The sequence below is a fragment of the Melopsittacus undulatus genome, chromosome Z (assembly GCF_012275295.1).
Source record: "Melopsittacus undulatus isolate bMelUnd1 chromosome Z, bMelUnd1.mat.Z, whole genome shotgun sequence".
Lineage (NCBI taxonomy): Eukaryota > Metazoa > Chordata > Aves > Psittaciformes > Psittaculidae > Melopsittacus > Melopsittacus undulatus.
This window is the reverse complement of record NC_047557.1, coordinates 46,631,755-46,655,091: the sequence shown is the minus strand read 5'-3', so window position 1 is coordinate 46,655,091 and position 23,337 is coordinate 46,631,755. Positions and strand designations below refer to the sequence as shown.

General features: G+C 38.6%; 1 protein-coding gene across 6 annotated transcripts in view; it reads right to left on the bottom strand.

The window, feature by feature from the left end:
• SPIN1 (spindlin 1) overlaps positions 1–23,337 on the bottom strand; it is a 53,266-nt gene that overhangs the window by 4,545 nt on the left and 25,384 nt on the right. For 4 of the 6 annotated variants that reach the window (XM_031054179.2, XM_034072727.1, XM_034072725.1 and 1 more), the window contains 4 exons: positions 19,427–19,652; positions 9,100–9,148; positions 3,214–3,467; positions 2,031–2,264 (listed from right to left, as the gene is read on the bottom strand). In XM_031054179.2, coding sequence (XP_030910039.1) covers positions 2,031–2,264; positions 3,214–3,467; positions 9,100–9,148; positions 19,427–19,478 — 589 coding nt within the window. In that variant the 5' untranslated portion in view covers positions 19,479–19,652. Of the gene's footprint in view, positions 1–2,030; positions 2,265–3,213; positions 3,468–9,099; positions 9,149–19,426; positions 19,653–22,261; positions 22,316–23,337 lie in introns of all 6 variants that reach the window. The other 2 variants (XM_031054178.2, XM_034072726.1) reach the window with 1 other exon arrangement.

The window sequence follows — 23,337 nt, the reverse complement described above, 5'->3', positions numbered from 1 at the left end:
TTTTGACCAGTTTAGATAAACATGTGTTTTGTATCCCAGTGAGGAAATTTCTTAGTAAAGATCACACCTGATGTAGCTTTTTATTATGGAAATCTTAAGCTTTTAAATTAATGTTTTTGTTCCAAGTTCACATTAAGTATCCTGTACAGCGTTCACCCATTTTCTTTTCCCTTCAAAGAGCTGTGAAAGAACTCTCAAATAAAAAAGCCCAAAAAATCATGGAATTAACAGACTGGATTACACTTATACTTAAGATTCTTCCACAAACTTATGAAGTTCCTCTTTTTAATTTTTGTTTCAGTTCCTCTGTAAATGCACTAGCACACATATAGCTAGTATCTTCTTAATACCAGTTTTATGTAAAGAGTCTCCTTGGCACAGTTGCAAGTTGAACTCTTACATTTGCCTTCAGAAGGAATTACAAAGTGTTGACAAAGTTCTAGTATCAGATCCAGCAACACATTTTCCCATCATGAAGAAATTACCTAAATTTTGGTCTCCTCACATATGCAAAACCTGTCTTTGAGAAGAAAGCGCTCCCTAGAAATATAACTACTGTGGCAAGTTCCACCAAATTTATAGATATACTTCCCAGTTAGTCTAAAACCCAATTTGAAAAAATACTACTGTTAACACTCAATCATTGATTTCAAGACACAATTAAAAGGATCTGGAAAGCATTCAGATTCAGTGAAGGTGGCAAATACTTAAGAGTGTTTTGTAAATAGGCAAGCAGTAAATAGTCTGGTGGTTAGCATGAATGAAAAAGTGCACTAAAACCAATTAGATGTTAAATGGAAAAGCAGCGTAAGCTCTTTCCCTATCCCTACCCCCAAAGGTGCAAGAAAACACAGCAGACTTAAAATACATTCCAAATCCTTTTTAATAGTTAAGACAAAGAACAAGTTAATTGAAGGCTCAAATCTGAAAGAGCTTGCTTTATTTTCTTCAGGACAAGGAAGGTCAATTTTCTATTAACATTTGTGGATCACCCTTTACAAGCAGCAAATACATTTTTTCTCCCCCCCCCCCCTTAACAGTTGTTAAGGGAGGTGGGGGGAATAAAAAGTATCTAAACACAGGTGATTAACTACAGACAGGCAAGTAAGCCCACTTGCCTATTTAGCCAGCAGACTGTTAACAGTGCTAGATCTGAAGACAACAGTCTCAAACTCCACAGACTGTAATCAATACTTCTGTAAAGCACTATGTAGCCAACCACTACAGTTACCTAATTAGTAATTTTCTTTAAAGCCCAGGTTTCCCCTTTCATGAAGTCTGTTTTAGGTAAATGGGAGAAATAAAAAAGTATTTTTAACAAGCATTTTTTTTCTTTCCCCCTCTCCCCCGAACCCTTTTCTGCACTGGCTATTCGAATCTCTTGAACAATAGTGATTCTGTGAAAATCCTTCTAAACTAATTTGGAAAAGTCCCAATGACTTTCATTTCAAGAAAGAAAGAAAAAAAAAACCCTCAGTCTGCTGAAATATTCTTCTTGCTAGTGTGTTGAAATATGTAAGAGAAAATTATTTTTTTTGCAAGATTAAAACTTCTTTCCCTCAAGGAACTACTCAGAAGTTTTTCACACTGAAGACACCTAGCCCATCGAAATGAATCTATCAGTTGGTCCCAAAATATTACTTCCACAAGAACTGATTCAGTTCTTCTGTAAGAAAACAACAGTGGAAAACTTCTGGTTTGTCGGTTTCATTAAAAAATCCAAGTAGAAACTCTCCCACAGCACTATGTAGTTATTTTCACCAGAATTAGGAATAATTATGGAAAATGTTTTTCCCTGTATATGTCACTGCTGATAAAAGTAAAATTTCAGCAGTTAACACAGATGTTCTTTGTTGTGCCATAATCTTTGTTAGCTGTTATCCTTGGGGAAAAAAAAAGAATAAAAAAGGCAATGACCAGAGTAACAAACAAGATCTTTGTCAGTTCTCCTGCCCATAAATAAAACACAGCTGAAGACTAATATAAAAAGCTACCACTTTCTAGAAGAAAACAGTAACTGGCTTACTTACTTGAATCAGGCATAATGCGAAGGTCACCTTCTTTATAATCATCTAAGAGCTGGTACATGTACAAGACAGGATCTTTCTCATAGGTAATATAAAACCACGTGTTCATAATAGGAGCTCGAGCCAAAACCATCCCCCTCCATTCATCTTTTGAGCCATCCTCTGTCTCAAACATATGTTCCACAGCTTTACCAATCATTGTGTCTGCCAGGTGGGCATCACTAATTCGAGATGAAGCTGAAATGACAGCATTTCGTAAACTCATTCAAATGCACAGATATATGTATGTCTTTGTAAAAAAAAACTTTACCCTGACTTATAAGCAGCTTTTGATTGGAAGTTAAGTCAATGTGTATACAAAACAAATACTGCCCATTCCAGAGTTTCCTACTGAAGAGCTGCAGAAGTTCAAAATCTTATTAAAAAAACAATACACCATTGTACTGGTTAAGCAATCAAGGGTAAATGGAAGGTAAGGGGAGATCAATTGAGGCCACAGCAGAACAAGATTTTTTGTATTTTAACTAGACACTGGACAGGGAAAGAGGCAGGCAGGGGAGAAGAGGAAGACAGGCCAATCACAGAACAATTCTATGAAGTTATTAATAAAACTTTGGGGTTTGATTCCCCCTAATGCCACTCTAGAGACTGCTACCAATTGCTTTGCAGTCAGAAGAAGCAACAGCTTATTTTGCTTATGAATTAGTAATTCCTTGTGTAAATAAATAATGAACTTTGTTGATTTTGAGGATCAAAAAGCCTTGTTACTAACCAAGTTATCTCACTTAGAAGATGACCTTTCTGCCCATTATTAAAAGAACTTAGGGGAATTACATGAGGAAATGTGACATTAGTACTGTCAGACACAGAACAGAAAACACCAACCATTTAGTTCTAACAGAAATATCAATGTTAATCTAAACAAAACCTATGGAACATATTGCCTATTACTTTAAGACTGAAGACAACAATGCACTCACTGGTATCATCAAATCTTCATGGAATCAAGAAAATTTAAACAGAGCATTTAGATTACCTGCCATGAGACATTAATGAAATTGACTAGTAACATTAAAGTGGTCAGATGTTATCTTGAGGGAAGTCTGGAATGATTAGTAGGGAACATTTAATAGTAAATGTCGGGTTACATGTATGTGAATTTAGGAGAAAAACCAAAAACACTTACCAACTCTGTCTGGAAGAACTTCAAGTGCTGAAACTCTTTCATCCTTGTGCAGTTCTAGTCCATACACACAGTCAAATCCGTCATACTTTATAAGATAGAGAGAGGGATTTACAGGAACTTGATCAAGAACTGTGCCCTTCCATTGTGTTACAGGTCCACTACCTTCCTTCCATCCATGCTGTATTCTGCAGCCTACAATATTTCTTCGTGGCTGAGAAATAGGTTTGCTTGGTCCCACATTGTTTCTATGCTTTCTGTACACAGATACAAACATGACATTAAACAAGCACATACACATATTCAAAATTCTACTCCAGACAAGAGCTGTATGCTTGTGATGGAGTTATGTGCACTTTATTCAAATTTGGGTATAAAGCATATTATACTATACTGGAAAAAAGAAAAACACACTGGAAAGTAGTGAAACAATTTTTATGTGTGTGGCAAAGTTAGTTTAAGTTGTTTCTAAAACGAGTTTGCTTAAGGAAAAAAAAATATCAAAAAACAACCAAACAACTAGTTTAGCCGTTGCTATACTGAATGTCAAATGTCAAACTCACCTTATCAGGTCTCAAGGCACAAGTTACCTGGCGCTACTGTAACATTGCTACCTAGCTGCTCCCTAGAGAAGAATAAACACAACTCCTGTCCCAGGATGAGGAAATCAGTGGAAATATTACCAGTGGCTGACTAAAATTCTTCCAGGGTGTTTTGTTTTCCCTACCTGTGTTTTCACCTGAAGGCAATTTAGCTTCCTTCTCTGTTTACAGGTATTTTTGACTACAGAGTATTTTTAAAGACACATACGAGCAACACTCCTCTTGCACTCCACTTCTTAGTATAGCAAAATGGTACATAATGGTAATAGCAATAGAACGGATACTCCTTAATGTGGAATGAAGACCTCATAGCAGCCTTCCAGTAGCTAAAGGGGGGCTAAAGTAGCTAAAGAGAGGGACTCTTCATCAGGGACTGTAGTGGTAGAACAAGGGGAAATGGGTTTAAACTTACACAGGGGAGGATTTAGATTGGATATAACGAAGAAATTCTTTACTGTGAGGGTGGTGAGGCACTGGAACAGGCTGCCCAAAAAAGTCCTAAATGCTCCACCCCTGGAAGTGTTCACAGGCTGGACAGGGCCTTGGGTGACATGGTTTAGTGTGAGGTGTCCCTGCCCATGGCAGGCAGGTTGAAACTAGATGTTAATGTGCCTTCCAGCCCTAACCATTCTATGATTCTGTGAGTCTGTAATACATCAAAATACACTGTTTTAGCCTTCTACTATTTTCATGGAAGTTGTATGGAAATTCCTCTGGTAAGTAACAGTTGTTCTGATCACGTAAGCTATCTGACAGTTTCAAATAATTGCAAGTTTTGTTCTACTCAGTTATTAAAAGCAAAAATTGACAATTTTGAATATGGATTAAATAAACTAAGAAATATGATAGAATATTGGTGATAAATATCTACATATACACATATTGATTCCTAAAAAGGTTATTGAGAGGGTTGCTGGATAAAATTTCTCATGAATGTCAACTAGTTGTAAAGAAATTTCTGGTTTACTACTTGTAGCACACTTCATTTAAATGGCAGTAAAATGCACACACCAGTAGCATGCTTAAAAGCAACATCTAACAGAGACTATCAGTTGCAGAGAATAACACTCTTCCTTAGTTTACAGATAGTGACCAATGCTCTCAGAGAAGCCCCTATATGATCCAAAAAAGACAAGTAACAATCACACACTGAAATCCTGGAAGCAGTCTTTCAGAATAACGCACTCACTCGATGACATTGTAATGCTTAATAGACATGGGAATGCTTAATGCTGAAATCATAACCATTAAAAACAAGGCATAAGATTCCTTCAGCAGCTTTTCCCACCACCAGACCTTCATTCACCATGAAAATAGTAGCCGAGAGGTTTATCGAATTTCACTTTTGTTATCATTTGAGCTTTTCAGCAAGATCAAACTGTAGGTTTTGTATTCCTGACTTTGATAGCACAGATTTTTCCAGAACACCAACCTCTTCCAGTTAAGAAACACTGTTTAGAATGGGTTTTCAAATCCTACTTCTTGCTTAAGCACATATATAGATATACTTTTTTTTAATTAACTGGAATAGTGCAAGTAATAGTTTACTATTACAAAATGAGATCAGAGATCTGGTCAGTGCCACATTAAACATTTTGTTTTGTATGCAGTTTATTTACTCTAATGAATCATAATTCCATTCTAAAGCAGAACAAAATCAACTGAACATTAAAAACAGATGATGCTGTATCAATTTTAAGCAGTTCGTCAATGCCGCTAATCATCATTGAAAAAGTTAAAATAACACTATTGATGTCCAACCTCACGGTCAATTCTAATCTCTGTCAAATCCACTCTGATGTTTAAATTGGAACAATAAAGCAAAAAGCTTCATTCACACATTCAAAAAACACAACGGAAAAAAGATTACATAACTGAGTTCAAACTGAGTTCACTATCTTTAAAATGCCTCAGAGATCAAAAAACATTATAAATTTAATTCAAAGTCAAGTACCCTTCAGGTGTACTTACATTTCAAATTTTTGTTTGGGGATACTGAACAGCCATTCACTCTCATTTAGACCAGTTCATAGTGCAAGAAACGAGATTTTCAAACTAGTAATTTACAAAGGAAAACCAGCTTCTTGCATCTGAACATGTGGTAAAAAAGCAAGCACAAGTTTATAACTATCAATAAATAATACCTGTGGATACATTTCCATGTAAGACATTCAAGTAACCAACTCAAACCACTCCTCAGTAGTGCATTATTTCTGTGATACACCAAGTAATACAAATGTACACAATCTTCTATGATGCTATATACAGAAGGCTCATCACATTTTTTTTTCATTACAATTTTTTCATTACAACGATCTTTAAAATACCACAAAGATTTGCTCTTGAAGATGGGTAACAATTTTCCTGAACACAAAACATGGAGGCAGGAAAACAAGAAAATACCAAGTACTGGAAACAGCTGTTGACATATCAGGTGCATCCTCACTATAAGCAGCCCTTCAGTCCTCAAAAGTTTCAGATCCTCTTCTTTATCATGAAGAGCAGTAAGATGGTAAGTAAAACCTAGCTGGCATGAGAAAGTTTCATTATCAGGACCAGACAGTTTAGAAACTTTTTAAGGACTATGCAGGTGGAAGGAATTCTTCCTGGATTTTGAAGCTGTGTTTATATGTCTCTCACACAAGTTTTTATTTGGCAGTTGCTACTAAGGAAATCAATGTAGTGCAGAACTGCACAGGACTGGTAGCAGAAAAATCAACCATTACTTCAGGGTTGTACTTAAATGACAAACCAGAATTTATAAGAAGCAGAATAGCAACTCCCAATAGCTTATGAAGTAAAGTTAACTATTTTATCCATCTAGGTTTGGTTGCCATGGTCTATTTTTCTTCTGTTGTTGGGGTTTTTAGTTTGTTTGTTTGGTTTTGTTTCTTAAACACCTTCTCATCTCATCTCAGAAAGGCACCACAGGGTAGTACTAAATAAAAAGCCAGAAGGGTGAAAGAAAACCAGACACAACTGATGTGCTAAAAAGACACAACTGTGAAAAATTATGAAGCAGTATAAATGCAGTACAGCAGCAACAGTCAGTACAATTTCAAGCCTTTTGTGGTACTAAGCAGAAAAGTTATAGGATCCAAAACTTTTGACAATTGTGATCTTATTACAGACTACCATTAATAGCAGAACAGTGATGACAAAATTGTTATTAACTACTTTTCACAATATTCAGACTGTAAGGCACATTAGTTGAGGCAAAAGTTTTTAAGTACTTCTAGTACTCTCAAAAGCCATCATTTAGTTGTGAATTTCATCTTCAGATGCTTCAGGAACCAAGACTAAAAGTTAGCTTGTTCAGAATTCTGAAATATTTAAGTTCATTTGTTAGCTAAATAGCAGGTATAACCTGCACCTCCACGTCTCCTTGAATTGCCAACCATAATAGAGAGCCTATGAAGAAATGATTGTTTTATATTTATGCCATTTCTTGCCCTCCTTTGTTATGCACCAAGGGTGGAAAGAATGGTGTCTGGTAGATTACTGACTGACTGATGTCAGTAAGGTCAGCTTCATACTGACAGAGATTACGACTGCCCACTGACAAAGCACTTGGAAGAACTGCCCTAGAACCATGGGAACTGTTCCCGGAAGGTTCAACAGTTAACTACCATTTGTAGAGAATAGCTCAGAAGACTCATCCATGCTGCTCATTCTAACACATCCTCAATTACTGAGTCATGCCCTGTTCTATCCTCTTGGCTTCTGGCTCCTTCCTCTGCCACAAACTTTCTAAAGCTGGTTTGAAGTCTGCTTGATGGTCTTTGACACTAGACTTTTTCTTTAAATGAGTAGTAACTAACTAACTAAATCAGTGACAAAGGATGCATTACTAACTCATGGTCTATCATAATGGCTCAGAGTAGTATAAACATATATTATTACATGGTCACTCATAACCTACTCATTTACAATAAATACAAAAAATTCTCTACTACTACGCCTCATTCTCAGAATGAATCAGGGGACAGCACACAAAAAGTCATCTTGATCTGATATAAAAACCCCTTAGTAAATAATTAACAAACAATCGAACTACACTAAATTAACATAAAACTAAGCTGGACCCTCAAGCTAAATGCCTCAAAATCTTGTCACTTATAATCAAAACTTCTTATGCCCCATAAAAGCCCTTCATGCTAACAAATTTACAGCCTATTTAGGTAGTTAAATACGTGTATATTAACACAACAGTAAAGACAAATCTAGCCACCCTCAAGTACAAAAGGCAACCCACCTCTGATAGTCTTCCCATCATACACTCCTTTCTCTGAGCGGTTGAAAGAGAACAAGAGAAATTAAGTTTTAACCAACTCTAACTGCCCCTATACAAATAAATGTTTCTCTTTGCCCTCTATGAAGATACACAAGAATGGATAATGATGAGCTGGTGGCAGGAATTAAGAGTAGTTTTACATCAGGTGTTGTCTGTGGGAAACAGTTAACACTGTTAGCAGTGATTAACTATCTTAATTGTGGAAAATTCACCTGCTGAACAAAGGTTTTGATTGATGCACCACTGTAAGTCTTTACACAGAGATAGTAACATTTTAGTAAATCTCACACTTACCCAGCTTATATTTCTCCCACCAGAGATGTAGCCAGATATAACACCTCGCTGCTTGACACTAGTAACAATTATGCCCAGAACATCACCTCTATTTTCACACAGCTACTCACCCATGTTCAGCTGCTACTATTTAAGAATGTTGCAGAGGGAAAAAAACATTACATGAATGTGTGGGACAAGCAGGTATCCTTCAACACGAATTAGCAGCCTCCTTAGAGAAGTATTTCAATATATTCTTTTTTTTTAAAGGAAAATTCCTCTTCAAAATTACAGTTGTAGTGAATACAAGATTTGATACTTTTAATATTACTTCCAGACTTAGCAGTAAGCATGCTTTGCAGTTTTTATTGGCCAGGTGACAATACATGAACTCTGTGCCAGAGAACAGAGATTCTACAGTATGGGCGGTTAATTTCTGGCTTGGCACTCCTATTCTCTGAATTTCAGAAAGAACTACAAAACTGTATTCAAGGACAAAGCCATATGAACAGTCAGAACAATGTTTAAAACTGTTTCTAAGGGCATTCTTTCCTATCACCCTCTGAAAAACTGAAAGTCTGACTCAACACACATATACAGACTGAGTATTATTCCACATGATTTTCAAGAACAAAGTTGGTGGAACAATACAGATATATTTCTAGAACAGCATTTCCAGTTACTGAGAGCTATACTTTAGTACAAATATTAACAACTTACTTGTGGGAAGTTCTTTTCTTCATCATGCTGGCAGACACTCCTGTATGACCTACAATATAAATGATGTTGAAATTATTGAAAAATAAAGTGTGCCCACAAAGCCAAAAATAGCCATTTTACACTAGTCTTCCTTTTTAATGTCAAAATGCAAAGAATCCGAACACTTTGTGTTATGACTGATCAAGCAATTGCTACAATGGAAGAAGGCTCTGCAGAGACAGACACAGGCTACATGTTCATAAAACATGTTCCCTTCACCCCTACCTTCTTCCTGGTCTTCATTCTCCATTTCTCTGCTTCCTAGCCACCAGTAGCACAAGGGGATGGGAATGGGGGATGTGGTCCATCCATCCCCAGCTGTCTCTGCCACTCCTTCCTCCTCAGGGGAGGACCCCTCACACTTTTTCCCTGCTACAGGGTGGGATCCCTTCACATGGGAGGCAGTCCTCCAGAACTTCTCCAACGTGGGTCCTTCCTATGGGCTGCAGCTCTTCACAACCCGCTCCAGTGTGGGTCCCTTCCATGGGATGCAGCCCTTCAGTAACAGACTGCTTCAGCATGGGTCCCTTCCACAGGGTGCATCCCTCATGAACAGACTGCTCCGGAGTGGGTCTCTTCCATGGGTGCATCCTTCAGGTACAGACTGCTCCAGCAGGGGTCTCTTTCATGGGTGCAGTCCTTCAGGAGCAGACTGCTCCATCATGGGTCCCTTCCATGGGTGCATCCTTCAAGAACAGACTGCTCCAGTGTGGGTCTCTTCCATGGGGTGCATCCTTCAGGAACAGACTGCTCCAGAGTGTGTCCCTTCCATGGGATGCATCCTTCAGAAACTGACTACTCCAGAGTGGGTCCCTCATGGGGTCACAAGTGCTGCAGCAAACCTGCTCCAGTGTGGGCTCCTCTCCCCATGGGGCCACAGCTCCTGCCAGGAGCCTGCTCCAGTGCAGGCTTCCCATGGGGTCACAACATCCTTCAGGCATCCCTCTGCTGCAGCATGGGGGCGCTGCAGGTGGAACCTGCTCCATCATGGACCTCCGTGGGCTGCAGGGGCACAGCCTCCTCACCATGGTCTGCACCACGGGCTGCAGGGGCATCTCTGCTCTGGTGCCTGGAGCACCTCCTCCCCTCCTGACCTTGGTGTCTGCAGGGCTGCTTCCCTCATAGTCTCAATTCTTTTCTTCTGGCTCCTGTTTGCCAGCATGATTTTTCCCTTATTAATGTTATCCCAGAGGTGCTACCACTGCCACTGATGGGCTCAGCCTTGGCCAGCGGTGGATCTGTCTTGCAGATGTCTGACATCAGTTCTGTCAGACATGGGGGAACCTTCTAGCAGCTTCTCAGAGAGACCACCGCTGTAGCCACCCCCAACAGCTTTGCATGCAAACCCAATACAGAAACTTGGGATAGCATTTTCCTTACTGCCAACGAGATATATTCAGAGAGTACACCCATAATCCTTGCAATCTTCTGTGAGGATTTTGAAATCAAGACAAAGAAGGCAGCTTAAGCAGTTCACACACATTAACACTAGGACAGCTTGCTTTAACAGCTGCACTGTTAAACATGTATATGTGCACCCTCCCTGATCACACCCCCAATTTCACTGCCTGATCCGCTTTCACTTACTGTAAAATAAGGATAATGTCCACAGGAAATAACAGTAACATACGAGAACTGTTCTGAACTGCTTTTTCTCTCATTATCAAAATAATCCAGAGGTAATGCCTTACAGTAACTGCTGTAACAATTACAGATACTATTTATAACCCAAAGATGATGCAGGTTTTATACCTTAGGAAACTGGTTCCACACTTGAAGACTATACACTACATAATGCTATAACCCTCGAAACTGCATCAGTAAGATGTATACACTTCTGTCTACCAGCAGCACGTGAAAGACCATTTCCCTAATAAAAGCTTACACTGAAGTCCACAGATGGCACAAAAATGGTATGTTCAAACAGACACCAGTAGCAAAAATACAAAAAGTACGCTGAACAGCCCCTGTCACACAGAGGAACAGCTGTGGACCCCAAAGTACCTCTGTAACTATCATCTTCCTTGCAAAATATCATTGACCTTTGCCAAGATAACACATTATCTTTCAAGCAGCTAATACAACATACTCTTTGAATGGCTGCAAAAACTATCCTTTTGAAGTGGAAAATCCTGCTATGAACAATTCACATAAAAGCATTTCAAAATGCTGTTCAATATTGCTTTTCCCTACAGGAATAAGCAGTGAAATGTAAATATGAAAATACTTCTGACATGTGAGGATATCTTAAGTTCTGTATATTTTGCTTTTTGCACAATTAAAGGCAGTAGAAAAGCTACCACAAAATAAATCAGACAGGAAATTTACCTTTTATGGCAAGAAACCAGCTATGCAGAAGGCTCTTTCACAATTTAGAATTGTCAAGGGCTTGCAGAGTCTCTTTATACTTATTTGCAAATGTATGACATTAAAATGAGTGATGCCAATGATGTCTTACTGCTATGTTTTAATGATTTAAAATATTCTTTGTGATAATTTTAAGGTAAACTTCTAACAGACACATATACTGCCGATCTCCACCATCACCTAAGGACTGCAGAACACAACAAACCAGTAACTGTCTCTATTAAATTCTCCTGAAACCTATGGTACTAACTTAACAGCTTGTGACAAAAGCCTAGTTAGCATTAGTCATTCTGCATTGTATGTCCAGTTCAAAGCACAACAGCATTTAAAAAATCCCAAACATTTCAAAGGTAGCAAATCTGCCATGAGAAAAAACAACCACATACGAAGTGTTTTAGGGTCAAGCAGTTTGGTCACAAGCGACAATGTGACTTCAAGATCTCAACACTAATTAGAGAACAATAAAGAGAAGTGTCCTGGTTTGAGCAGTAGCAGTCATTTTTCTCCTTCCTGGTAGCTGGTGCAGTGCTGTGTTTTGACTTTCAGGCTGAGAACGGTCGCTGATAGCGAGCATGTTTTAAATTACTGCTCAAATGTTTGGTTTTTCCAAGGCCTTTTTCTGAGCTCATGCTCTGCCAGGGAGGAGGGGAGGCTGGGAGGAAGGAGAGACAGGACACCTGACCCAGGCTAGCCAATGAGGTATTCCATACCATAGCACATCATACCCAGGAGGTAACCGGGAGAGACCCAGAAGGGCTGGAGCTCTGGGGAGATGGAGGAGGTATTGGTCGGTGCTCGGTTGGGCAGGGTGGGGTGAGTTATGGGTCGGTGGCTGGTGAGGTGTTGTATTCTCTTCACTTATTTGTAGTAGTAGTAGCAGTAGTGATTTGTGTTATGCCTTAGCTATTAAACCGTTCTTATCTCAATCCGTGGGGGCTACATTCTTTGGATTCTCCTTCCTAACTCTCTGGGAGTCGGGGGAGCAAGGGGGGCAGTGAGTGAACGAACTGTGTGGATTTGGTTTAAACCACGACAACAAGTTATTACATTCTTAATATAGCATGAATGTCATTGACTGAATGGGTCTAAATCCACAACCTTCACCTTTTAACTATGGAAAGACAAGTTTTAACTATAGCCACTCCATCCCATAATTTAGAAAACACTCAAAAATACTCTGCAAATAAGCAGCCCTGAATTTAAAAATAGAAAAAATTAACACTGAACAAAAATAAAAATAAATGGATTAGTTTCAGTCATCTTTATAATAACCAGTGAAGACTGACACTTTGCTGAATCTCAGGAAGGAGAAAATATTTATGTTTCAGCCAGTCATGTAAGAGCACAGAAACACGTATTTTGTAAAAGAAAGTGAACACAAAACTCCAGCTTCCGTCAAGAATTCAGCATTTAACTGCCACGTGGTCAGTGTGTTTTTTGAGGCTCAATTTATTCTGCTCATAAAAGATCCTCAGAATTCAACAGCAAAACTAGAAACAGCATTTCTGAATACTTCTACTTTACTCTAGACAAAGAAAAGGGATAAGACAAGACACACTGAAACATTCTTCCGTAAGACTGACTCCAGGGGAAGTATACATGTCACTTCAGCTGCAAGGTATAAGCAGAGAGAATAGGGAGAAGGACGAGAAAAAGCTACTGGCAATGTTTTTATGCTGTCTGGTGTTATCACATCAGACTGCACCATTCAATTCATGAACACTGGGCAGGCTTTTCAAAACACAGCACCATTAGCTTACCTCTGTGAACATCCCATGTTTACAAAAAGCAGTGAACGCTGGATATTTTAAAGTTATATTTCAGAATCTTCTCTGGGAACAGCAGTAATACCACATGAATTACTCTGTATCTGGACGCTATTTCAGAATTCCTTTCAGGGACGAAACTCTTTGGCGTGCTTCTACTCACCTAGTATTGCCCAACCTGAACTTGAAAGAGTTCGGGGAAGGAAGAGAGTTCTTTTAATCAAAGTACAAAGATAAAATTAATTCTGACTCTGCCAAAAAAAATCCACTACAGTCCTAACCAAGTCACTTCTAGGAGTGGGATCTCTTTCCTTAGTTCACAAAGACAATAGAGCAACAATTTTAAACAGGAAACAAATGCAAAAGCTTGTAAATACACAGCATTAAACAGGAGATCACTAGACTAAAGGCCAAATGAAAGTGTAAACATAAGGGTAATTGCAACTCATTTTACAACCAACTGTACTACACTGTTAATTAAAAAAAAAAAAAGAAAAACACAAAACCCTCCAAACAAACAAACAAAACTCCAACCAAAAACCCCAAACCGTATTCCCTTATACTGCAGACAGCCATCCACTATAATTAGTCTCCCTAATGAGAGACAGGCACACTGCCATGCAAAGGAGCAGCTGGCTGATGCTGCTGTCTCTACAAAAAGACAAAATCAAAGCCAGCTGTAGAAAACTTTAATGCATTATTATTATTATTTTTTAAAATTAAATTTTCTGAAAAATTACGATTCTCCTGGAAACCATCCTACGGCACATGGAAAATGACATGGTGATTGGTGACAGCCAGCACGTTTTCACTAAGGGGAAATCCTGCCTGACCAATGTGGTGGTATTCTATGATGGGGCTACAGAACTGATGGGATAGGGGCAGAACAGTTGACGTCATCTACCTGGACTTGTGCAAAGCGTTCGACACTGTTCCAAACAACATCCTTGTCTCTAAATTGGAGAGACATCAATTTGATAGGTGGATGACTTGGTGGATAAAGAGCTAGCTGGATGGCTGCACGCAAAGTGTTGTGGTCAATGGCTAAATGTCCACCTGACCAGTAATGAGCTGTGTCCCTCAGGGATTTGTGTTGGGACTGATCCTGTTCAACATTGTCGTTGGTGACATGGACACTGGGACTGAGTGCACCCTCAGCAAGTTTGCCAATGGACACCAAGCTGTGTGGTTCGGTTGATACGCTAGAGGGAAGAAGTGCCATCCAGAGGGATCCTGACACGCTTGTGAGGTGGGCTGATGCCAACCTCATGAAGTTTAACCATGCCAAGTGCAAGGTCCTACACCTGGGTCGGGGCAATCCCAGGCACACCTACAGGCTGGGCAAAGAAGAGATTCAGAGCAGCCCTGACGAGAAGGATTTGGGAATTGTTGGCTGATGAAAAATGAAAAACTGAACATGAGCCGGCTTCAGTGTGCGCTCGCAGCCCAGAAAGCCAACTGTATCCTGGGCTGCATCAAAAGGAGCGTGACCAGCAGGTCAAAGGAGGTGATCCTGCCCCTCTACTCTGCTCTTGTGAGACCACACTTGGAGTATTGTGTGCAGTTCTGGTGCCCTCAACATAAAAAGGACATGGAACTGCTGGAACAAGCCCAGAGGAGGTACACGAGGATAATCAGGGGGGTGGAGCACCTCCCCTATGAAGACAGGCTGAGAAAGCTGGGGCTGCTCAGTGTGGAGAAGAGAAGGCTGCATGGAGACCTCATAGCAGCCTTCCAGTATCTGAAGGGAGCCTACAGGGATGCTGGGGAGGGACTCTTCGTTAGGGACTGTAGTGACAAGACAAGGGGTAACAGGTTCAAACTTAAACAAAGGAAGTTCAGGTTAGATATGAGGAGAAGTTCTTTACTGTGAGGGTGGTGAGGCACTGGAATGGGTTGTACAAGAAAGCTGTGAATGCTCCATCCCTGGCAGTGTTCAAACAGGCTGGATGCAGTCTTGGGTGACAGGGTTTAGTGTGAGGTGTCCCTGCCCATAGCAGGGGGGTTGGAACAGAATGATCTTCAGGTCCTTTCAAACCCTAACTATTCTATGATTCTATGATTTTGCCCCATATGTGACACAACCACTAGTTTATCTATACCTCAATCTTTTTTGTAGCCTGTACAACATCTACTGTGTATGTGTATATACATACACAGCCTGTACATGTGTATACACACACAGGCTGCTAGAATCCCACAATTTTTTACATGATTAACAGATCAAATATATAGTTCATGAAGTATTTCCAGTCTTTCACCATATCTTTTAGTTAGAAGGAAGAATGAATAATAGGAATACTATACTAATGCTATATTATCTACTACCAGATGATTGCAATTTTATAGGAAAGACTTCAAAAAACTTATTTTACATTTTAAGTATCTAGCTGTTCTGAAACACTATTTGTTCATGCAGTTTCTTAGAAGTAGCAACCATCTTTATTTTTAAAGAAAGGCAATAAATGTCAAGATATAATAATGCTGTAAAGCACAACAAATACCATTTAAAAGTTGTTAGGGCACAAGACTTTTTTTACAGTGTCCAGCAAATCACAGATGCTCATGCCATCTTCAAGATATCCTCACAAGAGCACCCACCTGCTCCTGGGTAAAGAGACTTTACTGCACCAGGCTGCCCAAACTCCTATTCAACCTGACCCTGAACACCTGCAATGATGTGTCATCTACAATTTCTCCACGCAACCTGGTCCAGCATCTTACCTTCACTGCATCTTTACCCTCACTGTAAAAGATTTCTTCCTTATATTCAATCTAAATCTACTGTCTTTCTGTTTAAAACCATCATGACCTGTAATATCACTACAGGACCTGGCTTTCTCTCTCCATCAAATGGACTCCTTATGAGGTCTGTATCAGACTTTACCGATCTCCCTGAAGCCTTCTCTTTTCCAGGCTGAACAACCCCAGCTCTCTCAGCCTGTGCTCACAGGAGAGGTGTTCCAGCAGTCAGAGCACCTTTGTGGCCTCCTCTGGATTCAAGCAGGTCCACGTTCCCCTTTTGCTGGGGCCCCCAGAGCTCAATGTAGGTGGGGTCTCACCAGAGCAGAGATAATCGCCTCCTTTGACTTGCTGGTCACACTTCTTTTGACGCAGCCCAGTATAAGTTTGGCTTTCAGGGCCGTGAGAGCACACTGCTGGCTTCAGTACAGCTTTTCATCCATCAGCACCCCCAAGTCTTTCTCTGCAGAACTACCCTCAATCCATTTATATCCCCATCTGTACTGATATTGGGACTGTCCCAGTATCAATACTGATATTGCCCAAGTAAGGACCTTGCACTTGGTCTTGTTGAACTTTGAGGTTTGCACTGGTCCATGCCTCAAGCTTGTCAAGGCCCCTGTGGATGGCACCCCTTCCCTCCAGTGTGCTGACTGCACTACACAGGTTGGTGTCATCAGCAGACTTGCTGTGGGTGCACTTAATCCCACTATTTCATTCATGAAGATACTAAATAGTGCCAGTACTGACCCTTGAGGGACATTACTCATTACTGGATATTGAGTTTTTAACTGTAGCTCTTCAGATGCAGTCATCCAGAACAGGGAGAGTTGCCATCTAAACCTTTGCCACTACACCTGGTTGTAGCTTTCTCTCCTAGAGATACTTTATAAAAAATAAGAAAGATCAAACAACCGCTCACTGTGATCTTAATTTATGTCTCAGTGCAAGATCTCTTTTACAGCCACCAAAATAATAATTTTATAAACTCTGATGAACTCAATTACTGCATTTGCTGTTCATTTAAAAGGAAGAATTTGACCACCATTAGTGAAAGTACCACTGTGATAAACAAGCATTCTGTCCTGCTTGCTCAGTAGCTGCCTTTAAAGGTCCAGTGCCCAACCTTCACTACAGAACAGGCTACACAGTCTCCTAATGATGCTGCCTGCTGCACTCTCTCCTAATGCACATCCATAATAAAGAAATAAACAGTAAATAATTCCATATCATCCCCCATTTTTTACCATCCCAAAAAGCCGTAAAAACTGTCTAGCCTCAGCTCACCAACTATGATCAGGAGGAGCAGCAGCAATAACAGCAGGGCAGTCAGCAGCTGCCTAGGCCACAACTATGCCAAGAGTTGAGGGATGCCAAATGTGTATGATTTATGGGTTGTATTTAAATAACAATGATAATACATTAACCAAATAAAGAGTTCTCAGTTAAGATTAAAGAACTTTACAAAGAAAAAGATAAATCATAACTTATCATGGGATACTACCCCCGCCCAGTAGCATCTAAGGAAATCTGTATCAATTCTAATGACAATTGGCATGGCACTGGTTATAGCAAAAAATATCATGAACAAATGACAGAAAATGCAACTAAAAATTATATACTTATTTGGAAAGAACAAATAGGAAGTGCAATTTTTGTCAATATATTTAAGTAAAATTCCCTAGCTTAGCTTTTTTGGGGTTTGAATTGTGATTTATTTATTTATTTATTAAAGGGGAAAAAAAATCTAACCACATAATTACCCTTTATGTAAGTAAGTTTCATGTTATGACACTTCAAGTCTGTGCTGTAGTTTTCGTTGTTCATCCCGTCACACTGAAGTTATTAAAATTATCCGAACAGTTGCCTTAAAAACCTAGTGTCTACATTCTTTGAACTTTAGCACAGTGCCCAATTTATGCTTAGCACTCAACAAGACTTCAGCTAAGTACCCAGCCCAAGCCTGCTCTCCTTGATTTTCTCTTACAAATACAATTCCACTCCCACACATATTCTGCTAGTGTCAAGAGGAAGGATGACGCATCAGTCGACAGTGAAAACTCACTGAACCAAATGATTTAGACTTTGTACTGGTTCTTTCCATTGAAGCTATTAAAAATACTTGCCAAAGTTACCTTTGAAATGAGTAAATGTTTCAAATGAGCAGCAAATTAAACATTAATTTAAGCTAATCACAGGCAAACAGTTTTGAAAGTTTCCAGAGGGTTACAGAAAAAAATTCAGAATCAGTTGCTTCAGTTGTCAATGAACTGGAGGAGTATTTGAAAGCACTAGAGTGGACTATTGCTGTATATTTTAAAAGTTAACTGAGCTCTCCCCATCTATACATGACATTTGCTTGGTTTCTTGAAACAGTTAGAAGTATCAATTCACACTGGTTGGTGATAGCAAATATGCTACATCATGTGTCTACAAAGTCTTTAGCCTCCAGGTTGCTGACTTTTGCTAGAGCAGAATAGGAAGGACACTTCCCCGTCACAGAAAAAATTTTAGAGCAGAAAAAAAACCCTAAATATACAAAATTATTTACATTACCCAAGTTCAACAAAAATGAAATAATTAAACAGATGATTGAGCAGCGCTCATCAGCCTTTTCGTTCTCCGACTGCTGGTCAGTAGAATTCTTACCTTGCAAATGCTAACTTCTACTCCCTGACACACTGAGGCAAAATGCACAGCAAAGGCAGAGTCTTAATTTGTACAGAAACATGCGTCAACCTACAGAACAATTCTTCACTAGTCAGTTGCTGATTTTTTTGCCTCATCCTTATGAGAGAACACAAGACCAACTGAGATTCATTAGCCCTTCAAGCTGCTAAACTCTGAATAAGCCTACCTAGTCATAAGAGGATGAACACTGACACATATTTTACATTTGTCTGAATAAAAAATTGCTTTGAAATACCTTGACTAACCTATTTCAGTTTAGAGAGCACACACAGCAGCAACCCTATTTGCATTTTTGTGGTGTTTTCAAGAGCTTGTCTTTTACAATTATTACCTGATCAGCTTCTATAAAGTTTTACTCTAACTTGTAAATATATGAATAAATTTATGTTCCAGCTCTTCTCTGATGAAGAAATCCTCTCCTTGATATGCCAATATAATCCTACAACACTGATGTTTTTACCTTTTAGAAGTTTATGTAACTTACAAGTCTAATAAAATTTCAATATTCTATTAAACACTTATGTACTTTTGTACTGATAAATTAAATTTACATATATCCTTTTAATTCATCAGCTTCTATAGCAAAAGTAAATATATTTCTAAGACAGGAATGGTAACACCTTCACAAAAACCTTACACATATATAAAAAAAAAACAACTATAAAGTAAGAATGCTTTTTATCCTCTAAAACCAAACAAAACCACCCAGAAAAACACCTCACCTGCATCAGCTCTGGACCGCTGACCTGGTGATTTTCCAAATGGGGTCTTCATTCATCTGTGTTTAAGTGAGCAGCAAAGCTGCTGGACTAGGGTGAAAATTCAGTTCTTCCCAACTCCCTGGGTATCTTCTTACTCTTGGAAGAAGACAGCTACTTATTAATCCACCATTCAATCATGAACTTGTCCTTCCTCAAACGCAGAAGATGTATTTTCAGTTATAGCACTCTGGAAAAAAAAAAAAAAAGACCCAGATAAAGCATAAGTAATTTGATTTGAGACTTTAAGATTAAAAAAATATTTTGTTTAACTCTTAATGCTTGTTTTCATACTCAGAACTAAGTTCCCTCATATTCCACGTATCTGAGAACATTCAGCGAGCAGAGCAAATACAGTCAAGAATACAGCTAAACAAATACTAGAGGTGGTACTTCTCCTTCCTACTCATAAGGCAAGTTCTATATCACAAGGTCAATCACTTAGAGAAAGGAAACCCTCTTTAAAAACCACTGAGCTTAGTGCAGGGAAGACTGGCAACTAGCTTAAGAGAAACTGTACTACCTCCATCTTAGGTAAAATACAAATCAACTACTTTCATTTATTTGAAATGAAACTCTCACACCCACTAGCAGAATAATTTTGCTTTATAGAAGTTAAAAACCAAAAAAAAAGTGTTGAAAATATCCAACACAAAAGGTAACAAAACCACCAATTCCATTTCAGTTCTGGAACCTGCTGTCCATTTTCATACAGGGCTTAAAACCAGAGGAATGCCCCTAACTAGTGACCCTGCTGAGTGACACAGAAGTGCACCTTATGCTTGTGCTTTTCTGCACAAGGGAAGGTACAGGACATGCCTCGAGGTATGGTGAAACTGTTCTGCAGAAAAATGCATTTACATCTCACATTTGTCAATTCCCTCATGATTCACACCCATTAACTTCCTGAAGTGTTAGAGCAGTACAGAGGAATTGCTAGGAAATGACAGAGGAATATCCTAGGAAAAAATAGCAATAAGAAGACAAACTTTTAGCAATTTGCTTTTTTAGGAAGATTACTACTATGTCTGGAAGACCTAACAGACATTCACAGTCAGGAATTTGCTACAAATTGTGAAAGTTAAAAATTAATTTACAGGAAATCTGTTTTTCCACATGTCACCTCTTATAGAAATCTATCAATGTATACATAACAATGCTAAATGACACCAGGACAACAGTCAACTCTTAAAAAGCACTTGAAGATGTAATAGGAAGCAATTAGCTTGCTAACTACTTTACTAGAGCAAAACATAAAGCCAGTTTTTTCTACTAAACTAAAAAATATTTTACTATGGATAAAATACATCCATACAGAAAAGAAACTCTAGAGTTCAGAGCACTGCTGTGATTATACTACCACATCAAGTCTCACAGGCTGTGCAGAAGCATACAGGAGAGATCCCATTTTTTCCACCAAGAGAGCTATTAAGAATCAATTGTAATGTAGTATTATACTATTCTACTTTAAAGACCCATAAGCAAAACAAAAAGAGGGCACAAAACAAACAACAAAAATGCAAAACAAAAAAACCCACACCCCCAAAACCATAAACCCAAAACCCCTCCACAAAACCACAAACTATGAAAAGCCCTCAAAGTTAGAAACTAGCATGCCCTTTTGCAGTACACCTCTGAGCTGTTATTCACGAAGCTGTAAATATTTTATAACATCTGAATTTATTATATACTATTCCCACCCCAATTTACAATTCATGGAAAAAAATTAAGTACTACCGTAGCTGCACTGATTGTTAAGCAGGTAGGTTTATAAAGATTACCAGTTAACTTTTATTTAGTGGTATGTCCCCAGTCATTACTACACTACAAATATGAAGTCATACCTGTAAAAAGGAAAACTAAATCCTAATCCTTTTGAAGTCATAATTCATTTGCTAGCACTTAATGAAGTGTTTCACTGTGCTTTCGGGAACAAAGAACACAAGGCTAATGAAGTAAGAATGTGATTCAGCAGTTCAAACTGATTTTCTAGAAACTAAGCCAATAACTGTTATTAGTTCAAAACCTGACTGAAGATTTTCACTGAAGGCAAATAAAACTTAAGTCTTCTTAAACCTACTATTTTCAATTAAATTTACATTTCAGTTGCACACTGACAGTTCTGAAGACATTAGTAAGAATGGATAAACCCCATTTTGTGAAAATAAGCTTACATACTTCAGAACATCTTGACTTTTAAAGCATGATGACTTTTTCACATGATGAAAAATAAATAAAATCCCATAAAACTTTGGATTCTTAAACATGATGAATGAGAAACACCATGTTTAATACCAGCATGCAAGTACAGTAAGCCTTTAATATGGAAAAAATTATCAAGAAAAAACAAAAAACAAAAAACTCACAGAATGCAAAACCTTTCATTGCAAAATTTTATTATAAGTCTTGAAGAATGTCATTTCCCACATCAAAGTAGAAAACACAACATGCTTCTGACATACTCAGTAGTAATAAACTATACTGTTACAGAAGAACAGAAACTCCTTGTTTGGATCTATAGAAGATGACTTATGAAACAACAAATTCTTAGGGAAATTCTGCAAAAAGCAGCATACACAACAAAAACCATCCAAGAAGCTTTACTGAATCCAAATCAACAGATCCAAAACATATTAGTCTTTACAGACTGACAGTAACTTTCAGAAGAGAAGAGCCACAGCCTACCAGTTAGGCAAGGATTTCCCGAACACCTGACAGCACAGGTCACCAGCAGTGCAGCTGCCGGTTTCACTTACAGACTTTTTCTTTTGACTTGTCATCAGCTGCAACTATACTCACCAGCCCAGGTGTTCTGCTTGTTAGTTTTTGTAAAGCTTCCTGGATCACAGCACACTTACAAAAAAAAAAAAAAAAGGAAATTACATAACTATTTTATCTGATAGTGTTCTAATTATTATGGAGTGTTTAACAGAAGGTTAAGACACTAAAAATGCAAACCCTATAAACTGTCAATCATATCAGTTTTAATAAGAAGAGTATAATCACAATATCAAATTAGGGAGGAAGACAGTATTACAACAGAAAAAAACAAAGCTGTGTTATAAGACTGGTTTTGCAGTATAAAGGCAAAAGGAAGAAAAAACAGCATGCAGTGACACAGCTTTCACTGTGAACCCACTTAACTGTCTCCATAAACAGAGATACTTAAAAACACAGAAATTTTTAATATGTGCTTTTAAGTCCATTGAAAGTAAGCATCACCACCTAAAATCATTCTCTGGCTTAACCTTCAGTTAACATTGATGCTTGTTCTGGCACCAAACTACATGTATTCCACTGCAACAACACAGCATAATGTTGTTTACTGCATTCTAGTGAAAACTTCATGACTCTACTTTCCATGGAAGATGTATGTTAGTAGCACAACTAGTATCATGGTATCATAGTTGTGCTAATTAATACTAGTAGTACCAAACCCTAAAAGTGAAGTGCTTTACTTCTAAATAACATACCTACATTTTACCACCGTGAACACAGAAGGAAATGCTATGAGAACATTTGCTGAGGCACTGCTTTTAGGTTAAAAGCTGGCAAGAAGGGAGAGCAGTAACGTGTTGCTTGTACCTATTAGATACTGAGATGCAAATTAAAGATTGCACAACCCAAGATGCTAACTACAGGCTGGTACATCTTAGGAGCATATTCCTGCTTCCAGAGGTGCCAGTGACCAGGCCTGCTGGCACCAACATTTTTACTTTGGTACATAAAATACTTTTCCTGTATGCATCTCCCCTGATGAAACTTTGCACTGGCAGTTGCTAGTGGAGGACGAGCACATCACAACAACGTTCTATGGAAAAAGTCATTCTGAAACAAAATACAACAAGATCTCTTTGACTGATAAGTACCACTTA